This window comes from Pinus tabuliformis, chromosome 5_1 (genome assembly GCF_031772625.1).
Source record: "Pinus tabuliformis cultivar Carrire ecotype Pingquan chromosome 5_1, CPIR1, whole genome shotgun sequence".
Taxonomy (NCBI): Eukaryota; Viridiplantae; Streptophyta; class Pinopsida; order Pinales; family Pinaceae; genus Pinus; species Pinus tabuliformis.
The window spans coordinates 917,362,320-917,375,133 of NC_142305.1; the positions used below are offsets into that span (position 1 = coordinate 917,362,320).

The 12,814-nt window shown below is 42.6% G+C and overlaps 1 protein-coding gene across 3 annotated transcripts in view; it reads right to left on the minus strand.

Annotated features, from left to right (window-relative positions):
• Nucleotides 1-12,814, minus strand: part of LOC149167789 (5'-3' exonuclease family protein) — an 87,645-nt gene that overhangs the window by 44,036 nt on the left and 30,795 nt on the right. For 2 of the 3 annotated variants that reach the window (XM_089433154.1, XM_089433155.1), the window contains exon 2: nucleotides 846-1,028. The exons of the other annotated variant lie outside the window; for it this stretch is intronic. In XM_089433154.1, coding sequence (XP_089289280.1) covers nucleotides 846-1,028 — 183 coding nt within the window. The remainder of the gene's footprint in view (nucleotides 1-845; nucleotides 1,029-12,814) is intronic. 3 annotated transcript variants of the gene reach the window in all.

The window sequence follows — 12,814 nt, forward strand, 5'->3', positions numbered from 1 at the left end:
TTCTACTTTTGGGGGCCAGTATTTCGCCAATAGCCCAATTGTTCATGTGATGTAATTTTATGTTCCATGACATACTTCATTGTCTATGAAGTAATATATGCAGAGCGTCAAAAGAAAAAATATGTTAGTCACTTTATTTGACCACTATGACTAAATACTCAAAATCCCTAGAGTGTGCATAATAAATAAATGAATATCATAAATTCAACCATTAGACTAATTACAATATACAAGTAATTATTTGTAAGGCTCACATAATTTTCCCCAAGGTCTTGAAAGAATCTAAGACTATTAAATTGTCCCAACGAATCCCTCATCTTTGGTGTTTTCAAAGAATTTATCATTTAATGATTTCCATGCATGTGTAGGATTCTGGAACATCCTTTATCAATCTCTTTGTTTCGCATCTCTCCTATTTATCGTTCAAAAGAATTTATCCTCAGTGATTTCCATGCATGTGTAGGCTTTTGGAACATTTTGTATCGATCTCTATGTTTCACAACATGCTTTGTTGGCCAGCCTATCCAAATATTATGAAATTGTGGTTGTAATAAAAATATCCATAGTAGGTTATAAAATTCATCTCATGTGTTTATTTCATATGGAAGATTCTAATTGGTTCATGCATGGGAACGATTTTAATACTACTGCATCACATATTTAGCATTCTCGCTAGACAATGACATTTCTATTTCTATGACATTTTGCTTTTGTTGTTCTGTTAATAGTTTTTGTTGTATTTGGTGGGTGGAAGAATTCTTAAGTGATAAAATAAATGTTTTTGGCAGAACAAGAATAAATTATTCCAAATTTAGTCTTCAGGTGAACCTGTCAAATAAACTTACAGGTACATTGCATTCCCAAAGGAAGGCCTCTATGAAGGGTAAGGCTTCTCGTAAGTCAACATCCTTATTTTTAGAAGAACTCCAACGACTAGCTGATGTCAATGGTACAAACCTATTTCGGTTTGCTTTGTAAGTAGGTAGTAACCTTCTTCGGTACTCATTTCCTCTTTCTCCATCCATCACCTAATGAAGAAATATTTCAAGGAAAAAATGGATTAAAAAGAAATTTAGATATAGCACAAAGCCAGCATGTGCCTTCTATGATCAGCAAGCAATCTCTCCATGGGAAATGCAAGTCTACTAAACTTTAATGAGAAGGACAAATTACGTATAGCATGAAAAATGCACATTATGCTAAATTTTCTTGGACTCCACTTAATTGATTTTAGTAAAAGATAGTTAAAGAAAATATATCTTTCATTATTTCCATCTTCTCCTCTTAGCCCTTGTCATTTATATGCAGAATGCTAATTCTGATATACTTCAAGAATATGGAATTTCAACTTAGTCAAAAATTTAGAAAGGACAGAAAGACACATTTAATGTTTCTAATTTTATAACCAAAAACATCTTAAAGAAAGTAATTCATGAATTACAGATTATTCAGTTCTAAAACTAAAAATTAGCTCACCGTAGTATCTCTTCCATGCTTTCTTGACAGAAGGGCAGATACTTTCTTTCTTGACTTTAGCAAAGTTACCACCAATTTTGTCAATGGAAAATTTTGACAAATTCCTTCATTACTCCTGATGAAGGATTGAGTGTTTCTGAATTGTACGTGGCCGAAGTACAATTCTGTGTGTAACTGTAAAAAGGACTGTATTCCTAGACAACCCTTTACAAGATTCAGGGACATGTGGATTCAATGCTTAGGAAGTGTTCTCAAATTTACAGACTGTATTTGCTGGCAATTGAATGACAGTTGCTATGCCTGGGGAAGGATATAAGAAAGATCTCTTTATACAACAACCTCTGAAGACCATTACATGAGCTACATTGCATGCATAAACATAACAGGTCTGCAAATTGATATTATATGGGGGCTGAGATGTCTATATGCCTCATTGGACATATATGTGGACAGGGTGAAAAGGCAGATTTGATAAGTTCACCTCAAATCTCTTTTAAAAAAGGAAAAAGGGAAGTACCTTACCAAGACATCAAAAGACAGAATGCTCCAGTGAGATTTGTAGCTGCAGGAGGCTTGTCTTGGACCTGGTAATGAAGCGTGTGAAAATTTGGAAACCCAAATCCCTACTGCCGCAAACTGATATTACTTCTCCTACTTGTTAATTCATGCAAGTTATTTACTGTATTAAACTGTAAATATCGAAGTAAATACAACTGTAGCCTTCACTAATTAAATTATATGCGGAAACAAGAACTGAGCAAGAAGAAATAACCACACACACAATTGACACCGTTGTTTTTGGATAAATGTCCCTAGAAAAACCCAATGCGGGAAAACTGGTGCAGCAGCTGAGGGTTTGTATTATTATGCAGTAGTTTCTTAATACAATCTTTGGATGCCTTATTGGCTATCCGATATAGAGAATATGACTGGCAGAGAAATTAGTGAGAAATACCTCACACTATCATTGGTGACCAGACACTGATCCGAACCCTAGATGGTTGGCCCCACGCTGGCTCTGCGTAGCCTCTGCGTCAGCCTCTCTAGGGTCTGCGTCACCTCTTCCACGGATATTTTGTTATCTGAAACTTCGTTCCTCTGACCCTCCAATCTCACACCCCGACTTCTGGCTCTGGAACTCGACTTCCCGGCTGAATCTCAAACTCCCTCTAAAGCTCTACGCTACCTCTGCGTGGCACTGCGCTACCTCTTCTGGATCTCTCTCTACCTTCTCTACAATGTATCCCCGGATCAGGGAACTCTCCAACCATAAAACTATCCCTGCCCCTCACTACAAGAAATCTTCTCGATGACTTCTCTGGCAACTACAACGCTGCTCTCTTGAGAAATCGATCTATTGATTTCACTCAATGTGTCTTCCAAATGCCCATCAAAGTCCTTATAATCTTCTCGTTGAGTAATCAACGGCCCAAATTAAATTCTAATCAATGGCTCAGATCATATTGACTCGATCTCCATCTTTTTCAAGAAGATTCACACCCAGTTTTATTAATACCCTTTAATTATTTTAATTTCCTAAGTTTAGACTTAGGCATCTATTAAAAATAATTATTTATTTTAATAAAACTATCTCCGGGTGGAATTTCACAAAACGATTTATGGGTATTCCGAAATACATGTGTCCTAACCTCCCTACAAATTTTGAGGCTTAGAGCACATCCGATGCTACCAGAAATCAACACTCCCTCTTAGCGAGGAATGTGCTCTAGTAATGCAACCTACTGAAGCATCACCCTGACTTTGTAACAACTCCCTCTGTGATGCTAATGTCTGACATCACTGCCCACTAACTACTGCACAAACGCTGCATCTGTGATGTTGTTGACTCTACATGCTACTGCCAACTGCATTTGTACTGCAACTCTGTTGCTGTTGCAGCAGAAAAACATCCAAAATACTAAACCAAAGGTGTTCAGCGTGATGCATCTGTTGTTGGAGTTATTACTGTTGCTAGTCTTTGCGCTGACCCTCTAAAGTCTCTGCGTTGCTGCTGACTCTACACTTCTGCCAACTCTGCTTTGCATTGCTCAGTCTTTGGCGCTCCTAGCCACTGCAACTGTCACTCTGGCATTCCTTTGCACCAATTGACACTGGCCCATCCCACTACTTTTGATATGGTCTCCCCTAGCAAGGTATTGGTCCAAGAGGTGGATTCCTCAAGGATCCTACCCATCTGCAGTTCTTTCGAACTACAGTACTAGATCACCCCACCTCTCCCCTGGAGGTATTTGGGCAATCATGGCAAACTCCTCCTCCTTGATCCTTGCAGTTGCAGCCTGCGGATCATATTTCTCATCCTTGTCCTTCTTCTTGGGAGGACACTGCGTAGCGTAGTGACCAAATTCACCACACTAGAAACATCTAATCTTAGAGATGTCCTTCTTCCGCCATCGTTGCTCCTATTGCCCATTTGATGCAAGGGCTACATTCTCCTCCTCCTCCTTGGGCTTCGTCCCACTGTTGCTATTGCCATCAAGTTTGCACTTGACTAAGTCTCGCCTCATCTCTTCCTATTGAAGAGCGGCCCACATCCCTTCCCAATCTAGCAATTTCTCTCTGCCCATGATACTTTGGACAAATACTTGTCATTCTTCTGAGACTTAATTTAGGGCCAACCTCACCATCTTTGTAGGTTGAGGCGTTGATCCTACAACTACCAACCGATCTCGGACTTCTTCAAGCTTCGATAGGAACGGATCAATGCGTTCCCCCTTCTGCATCCTCGTGGATCTCATTTTCTCCTCCAAATACATCTTTCATTGCTCAGAAGATCCTTGATACAATGTAGCCAAGGCATCCCACATCTCTTTGGTCATCCCTTTGCCAACAATGTGACATACAATGTGATCCCTCACTCCGTCGAGGATCAACCTCTTGGCCTTCGCCATCTCAGCCTTGTACTTCTTAAGCGGATCTGCATCGACGAGTACAACTACCACACTATCAACATAAGCTTTGAGATCACGCTCATCTAGAAGGTAGGAGATCCTATCCTTCTAGATCACATAGTTGGATGCTTCGTCCAATCGATCTTGATCTCTCAGCCCATTAGCTCCCATCTCTGCCAACAAATGTTGAACTGCTCCCTCTCTTCTCTACGCAGCTACTAGGCTAGCCTACGCACTCCCTGCTGGAGTTAGTAGATCTGCTCCTCGCTACTGCTGCTCAGCAACTAAGAAATAGAATTCCTTGGCTTGGAATTCACTGAGGAAGAAATTCCCTCAAAAAGTGTCTTCTTCCTTCTTCTGACGCTTTTCTAACCCAGCAAACACTGCAGAAAACTGCGTCCCGCCTGAACGTTGCTCTGCGCTGAATTTGCTGCTGCACTGCTCCCTCTACCATTGACAAATAAAGAACTGGAAATCTTACCTCTGTCAACTCACTCAAAGAGAGATTTTCCTCGAGAATCTTGCCCTCCTGACCTGGACTGCGCAATCCCTTTGGGGATTTGATATGCTACCTATGCAGCACTTCGATCTCCCTCCTTCTCTTCAACGTTGGGCTCTTTCGATCTGCTCTCTTGCTTCACCTACACTCTGATACCATGTGAAAATTTGGAGACGCAAATCCCTACTGCCGCAAACTGATATTACTTCTCCTACTTGTTAATTCATGCAAGTTATTCACTGTGTCACACTGTAAATATCGAAGTAAATACTACTATAGCCTTCACTAATTAAATTATATGCGAAAACAAGAACTGAGCAAGAAGAAATAACCACACACACAATTGACACCATTGTTTTTGGACAAATGTCCACAGAAAAACCCAATGCGCGAAAATCGGTGCAACAACTGAGGGTTTGTATTATTATGCAGTAGTTTTTAAATACAATCTTTGGATGCCTTACTGGCTATCCGATATAGAGAATCTGGCTGGTAAAGAAATTAGTGAGAAATGCCTCACACTATCACTAGCGAATCGACACTGATCCAGGCCCTGGATGGCTGGCCCCACGCAGGCTCTGCGTCAGCCTACACAAATCTGTGTCAGCCTCTCTGGGGTCTGCGTCACCTCTTCCACGGATCCTCTGTTGTCTAGAACTTTGTTCCTCTCGCCCTCTGGTCTAACATCCCGACTTTTGGTTTTGGAACTCGACTTCCTAGTTGAATCTCGGACTCCCTCTGAAGCTCTATGCTGCCTCTACGCTGCCGCTTCTCAATCTCTCTCTGCCTTCTTTGCAATGTATCCCCGGATCAGGAAACTCTCCAACCGAAAAACTATCCCTGCCCCTCACTACAAGAAATCTCCTCGATGACTTCTCTGACAACTGCTGCACTACTCTCCTGAGAAATCGATCTCTTGATTTCACTCAATGTGTCTTCCAAATGCCCATCGAAGTCCTTCTTATAATCTTCTCGTTGAATAACCAACGGCCCAAATTAAATTCTAATCAATGGCTCAGATCATATTGACTCGATCTCTGTCTTTTTCTAGAAGATTCACACCCATTTTTATTAATACCCTTTGATTATTTTAATTTCATAAGTTTAGACTTAGGCATCCATTAAAAATAATTAATTATTTTAATAAAAATGTCTCCGGGTGGAATTTCCCAAAACAATTTCTGGGTATTCTGGAATACATGTGTCCTAGCCTCCCTGCAAATTTTGAGGGTTAGAGCACATCCGATGCTACCAAAAATCAACAAAGCGCTCCCTTATTGGACAGAATTGGTACAAAGAAGCCTTGTGTGTGTGTAAAAAATTGACATTTTGGGTAGGGCCAACGAAAAAAGAGAAGTTTGGAAGCCAACTTGATGTTGAAGTTTGAAAATTGTTTATGTAAAAAATTAAAAATAAAATGAAAGGGCAACTAATGAAGTTCATCAAGCCAGCCTTAGCCTTTTCATAAGGTGCCTTAGAGATGGAAGTACTTGAAGATCATTAGATGACATGTATATGGCTGCAGGGCCATTGGAGGTGAAATATTGCCTATAAGGACTTGTACATCCACTTTTGAAGGTTGAGTTATCAAAATTAAAGCCCTTATGATCATAAATGAAGAAAGAATGGGTTGTTGCTTTGAAGCCCTTACATCTTTGTAAGAGAACTTGGAATTGTTGTTGTCACAAACAGTGGAAGGAGTAACACTTTGGAATAGACTCTGTGTCTACTTGTATGCAATGTGACATGGTTTGGGTTCGGGTTCAAGTTCGGCAACAATTAAGTTTGATTTGAATTTGAATTTGTCTGTAAGGTTCAGTTAAGGTTCACCATTAGATTCGTCCATATATATATTTTAAATTCTCAAAATATTATATATATAGATATATATATATGATATACTAGATTTATTAATTTATAACATGCGTTCTCTCTAATGGAAAGAATAAATAGCATTTACTCAATTCCATAATCATAACTTGTAACCCAAACCTAGAACTGTAACTCGCGTTCGATTTTGGCCCCCCAACGCAAATTCCTGCAATTTTATTTCGAACTTGTAATCTGTTTGCCCTATAACCTCCTATCCCAAGGTTTTTTTTGTCTGGGTTGGCCTCTAACGTAATGAACTTCCATCGAAATCCACATTATGTTGACATTAAAATGCATCATACAAATTGACTTGTGATTGATAAACAACGTCAAAGGCCCTTTAAGTGCACTGTATTTCCAGTTTAAGGATCAAGACGATAGATTCATTTTGGTAAATAGAATTTTACACATTTATTTTTTTATGCCGCTTGGCCTTGAGGCTTGAACCTAAAGAACTTGTATTTTTATGCCTTGTAACTTGTTCGCCCAGGATGTTTCTATGTGGCTTAACCTCAAACCTAACGAACTAGACCGAAATTTTATAGATTTTATGAGGTTCACCGGATTTCGAACCTCAAGGTTCATATCCAACAAACCCTATGACATAGCTTGTACGATGACATGGAGGTTGGAGTAGGGCCATTGAAGCTCACTTTCTAGCTTTGGCAAACATTTTCAGAATTGGTTGAAGAAAAGGAGCTTTGAAGGGCCTTCGAAAGTTGAATGTTGTGCCAAAGTCCCTCAATTCCCTTAATTTATGGAGAAAGGTCACCTTTTGAGGGCATGTGCCCTAAGTTGCACTGAAACAGATATGGAAATGGGGTTTGAAACAGATACGGCTCAAAAAATCTAGATACAATATGGCAAGGAAACGACACACAGACACACATATATATATGACAAAATAAAAACTTCATATTACCATTCATCTTTTAGAATCTAGATTCTATGTTTAAAAATGTAATATCCCCAATTTTGATTTTCATTTAATAGGATTAACATAGTTTATTGGGGAAGTGCTAAGCCTAGCACAATTTTGTAATATGGGTATTGGAGACATTTTGGGTACATGGGACTTAGGAGAAATCGAAAATTCCAGCCTTAATGGAATGTGGGGGCCACCACTCATGGAATACGCACCCCTTGGAGGAAAAGTCAATTGTGTGGGAAGGGGGTTGAAATAGTTGGCTATGGGACCCACAAGGAAAGGGAGGTAACAATTATAAATAGGGGTTGAAGGCAGCATAGAGCATTTTTTATAATTTGCCATTTTACACATTGTTGCTGAAGTTGTTCCGCTGAGTCACAGGTGTTGTTTAGCGCTAGAGGTTTCCAAGTAGAGATCTCACCCTCTTCTTCAGTGGACCACGAGTGCCATGCTAGGGAGGCAAATTCTACTCATCTTTGGTAGCTGGGAGGATACCATGCAGCAGCTCGAGTTTTTGGCATCAATGGGACGCAGAAAAGGAAGCTACACAGTGCTTGGAGAGGTATCGTGTCGAAGGGAAGAGATTTGTCATTGCTGGGCTATTTCCTCACATAAATACTTGCCGGAAGGAGGAAATTTCCAAGAGAAATGGTGCCTTTCTCAGCAGAACGAATTGGTGTGGTTGGGCCTGTGTCATTTTTCCCCAGGACTGCACAAGGAGTTGTGGAGTTGTTTGTGGGGAGGCCCGGTGAGAGGGATTGAGGAGCTAGGATTGTTTGGGATTTGATTGGAGGGGAATTGGAGGAGATTTCCTAGCCTTTGAGGAGCATAAAACGCTCCAACTATCACAGATGACATTTTCCAGCAGCGGAGGAGGGCCAAGCATTTTGGGGTCAATTTTGGAGCGTCAAAACTAGGACAAACTCTTTCTGGGTTTTTTTGGGTTTATTGAGGAGAGGCCAAGATTAATTTGGCAAAATTTTCTGAGCAATCTAGAGGGCTCAAACAAAGGTCTCTTTCCAGCGAGCAGTGCAGATTTCAAGGGCAGCGCAGAGCATAGAGGAGAAGTCACTTCCCATCATCCAGGCACCTTGTTTTCTCACCTGGGATTTGTCTAGCTTGCCTTTGGCAAGCCCAGGTGCACTTGTTCTTACCTATTGTACTCCTACCATGATATATAATAAAATGGCTCAGCTTCTTTGGGGATAAATTGTTAATGTGTTGATATTTTGTGGTTTTTTGATTTTTGGTTGCATGTAAGAAATTTATGGTTGTTATTACTTAATATTTCCATTAGGAATATTACAGTGGTATCAAAGCCATGATCTTGGCCAGCTGTGGGGCAACCAACTAGATCAAGGAAGATTTGTGCATGTATACACAATGATGGGTTAAACCATAGACGACCCATGGCTCAAGGGGGATTTAATATGCGCAAATTCTTGACCTAGTTGATGAAGGTGTCAGACCAGATCTATCCTCTTCCTTACAGAAGAGACACTAGATTTGCACAGGTCGTGGGGGTGCAACCATCTACACAGGATTGTGGGGAGCAAGTAGATACACCTAGTGTGATGCAGGGGTCACCCGTGTTGGAGACTCCCTTGACCGTGTCGGTTGACATCTTAGCGGAGAGAGTAGAGCATACCCCAGTAGTGTCATTCGTTTAGGTGGTGATCGGGGTTGTGTCCAAGTTTTTGGGTGATAGCAGCACAAAACGGATGTGTGAGAAGCTAGGAGATGTATCCACCTTTGATGAGGCGCCCGGAGATACAGAGGTATTGGACAATGGTCGCACACAGTAGTGTCATCAGTTTCAGGCCAACCTTCTAGCATTAAAAAGGAAGGCCACGTCAGTACGAGAGGCTATTCTGCTGCAGAACGAGGAGCTGGAGGGCATGAGAGTGGTTTGTGCCGAGTCAGCGACCAAGCTGGCTCACATTGGGGAATGGTTGGATTCCCTAATGGTACAGTTAGAGGGCACATTGGAGAGTCGGAGCAACCCTCTTCAAGCATACATAGACGGGGCTAGCAGCATTGTTGGGTCACCTTTGCCCATTGGAGAGAGAGAGACAGAGCTACCTAGTCAGATCTCATGTGTTGACCTGGATAGCGGGATGAGATGACCTGAGTTGCACAGGGTGCAGCATCCGCATGTTGGGGTTGTTCTATGTGCGAGAGTTCGTGCATTCGATCCCTCTCTTGGGGTTGGATGGCGAGAGATTCTGAGTTGGTAACCAATGGAGTGGGCTATGGAGATGGTGGTGGACCCGAGTGTAGCTCAGCAGGAGCTTCTAGGCACTGGGGATACCGGAAGCCCAAACTACCATTATGATCCGGGTGGGACTACCTATCATTTCCCAGGTATGTTGGTTGACTATGACCTGGAGGGTACAGCTGACTTAGCAATTGAGCGCTTATATCCTCTAGGGGAGTTTCAGTCAGCAATAGTGGCTAACCAATTTATGGACAGACTCCTTGGGTTGATTTGGTATGACGATTATACACGAGATCAAGGGATGATCAGCGTACTCTGGAAGGAGTTTTTCGGAGGAGGTGGCATTGGCAGGCCACCAGACGGTGCCTTGTATGGAGCTGGGGATTCTTCACATTTGTGTGGGGCACAGAGGACGCAGAGGAGCAGAGCAGTGGTGGCATTGCTACTGACACATAGGGAGATTCACTTCTTGGGTCTCTCAAGGAGGATTGGGAGGGGAGATCCATTCATCGGAGGGTATGGTGATGCGACGGTGGAGGTGATGATACCGATTGGGTGTCGGCCAACATGTAAGGACACAACTCTAGGCCATCACATCCAGGGATGTGTGGGAGCATCTAGCGTTGAGCAATGGTCTGTAGGTGGGCATGGAGATGCATGGTGGTGTGTCGTAGTGTGTTGGATTGCGTTGTGGAGTAGGAGTGTCTTACATCGCATTGAGTAAACGCGGGGAGTCACTGGTGCCTTGACACAAGGCATGGGATAGTACAGGATGATATAGTGGTAGTCGGGGATATCTTGTGGTGTACAAGGACAAAATGTAGCATACAGTGGCATACCAAGGAGTGTGGTGGTACTTGGTGCTATGTAGTGGCATATGGTGCGGCACAACAAGCCCTTGGAGCGTTGCCTCCAATGAGACTTGTGGACAGGGACATTAGGTGTACCGTTAGGTGCAGCTCACCCAGGATCGACAAGGACGTGGTTGAGCTCCTAAGGACACCATGTTCAGCGAAGATAGGTCTTCAATTGGTTTATCAGCACATTCGAGGCAGAGAGAGGGGAATCCATATGGTTATTCTTCAGTACCCCTGCAGACTCTTGATCACCCCCTTGGGGACCTATCCACCCATCACTCTCCAATGTTGCTTACGATCGTATGGCATTTAGTTGCTACCCCTCGATGCTCTTCGTTCAGGGGGCGGGACATGGGGGGACCACCCTAGGCAGTTGGATGAGACACCAAGTGTCATGGGCGGGGAGGAGACTCTCCAGTTGATGTTGATTTGGGGTAGCATTGGATATGCTCTAGCCAGAAAATTGGTGGAGAGGCTAAAGCACATGAAATCTCCAAGACCCAAAAATGGTTTGGGGAAATTCTACTCGGTGAAAGAGATATTAAAATAATTAATATTTTTAATGGGTTCCTAAGTCTAAACTTAGGAAAATAAAAATATTAATGGGTATTAATATAAAATTGGGTTAGAAGGTTCTAAATGACATGGATCAAGCCAAATCTAATCTTATTTGTTGCTTAGAGATGTAATGACGGCCATTGAAGACTTGACAGAAAAAGTATAAGAGGAGGCTTGAGGGTTAGTTGGAGATACACCAGAGTGATCAATCGTTCGATTTTCTAGAGCAGGGTTTGCTAAGAGAAATCGAATCAGTGATTAGAGTTGCAGCGAGGGGTAGTGAGTACAAAGCAGAGAGGCAGAGATAGTGCCTGAAGACCAGCGCAAAGGCAGAGAGGCAGACACAGAGCCAGAGGGAGCCATGCAGAGGCCAGCAGTGACTACACAAAGGCTAGAAGGGCCTGCGTCATCCACGCAGAGGCTGCAGGAGTGACACAGAGAGCCAGAGAGGCTGCGCAGAGCCTCAGAGGGCTGACGCAGAGGGTTTCAGGCTTACGCAGTGCTTCAGATTATGCTGGAGAGGGTTTCGTGGGGCAGACTTTCACAATATTTGCTTTTGAAGAGAGGTACTACTGCCAGATTTTTTCTCTGTTGGGTGAGCAAGTTTGGCACCCAGTGTACTCAGAAAAGCTACTTAATAATAAAAACCCTCAAAATTGTTGCACCAATTTTCCCAAGTTGGGTTTTTTTGGGGATGATTGTCCAAAATAACGGTGTCCCTTGCGTGTTTGTCTATTTCTTTCAGCTGTTGATCTATAGATGGTTGAGACTGTATTGTGTTTATTTCAATGTTTATATGGTTAAATAACTTGTTAGTAATTAAACAAGTAGGCGAAATAAACCAGAGAATACAGATAAAATTTCTAACAGGTAATACTTAGAAATTCAAAAGTTGAGACGTTTGGTGGAGGCACGAGCTAAGAAATACAGGCTTAGGGACGACGTGGCTTATTGCCGAGGTAGCATAGGTTCCACTCCTGAGCTCACATGTGGGGAGTCGATTACGAGGGAACTGCATGATGCATTTCTGGCGAGGCAGTCTAAGGTGTCACAGGAGCTTGAGAGACGATGGATGGTAGACTTTGTCTACAAGAGGGTACCCAGACTCCGAGCAATGTCCAGGTGTATGATTAGGAGTTGGGATAGCGGATTTCATTGTGTGGTCTGGCAAAAGTAGGGTAAGTTGGCATGCATGGGACAGACTCATGATACTTGGGGTCCACCCATGGGATACATACAAGGTTCAGAGATGAGGGCCAAATGGGTTCTAGCAAGTAGCAGCGCTACGCAGCAACATCCCGTGAGGAGTGGGAGTTATGAGCTCCCAGTATGGTTGGGGGATCCAGGGATCTGGTTGGCAAGTGGATCACTCCACTTTGTGATGAGCAAGGTCATGGCAGAGGGTGATCCAGTTCACCTTGGGTTTGACACATGGGGGATCACTGAGACCTCCACTGCATGGCGAGGCAGACTTATCCTGTTGTTGCTCAGGGTCGA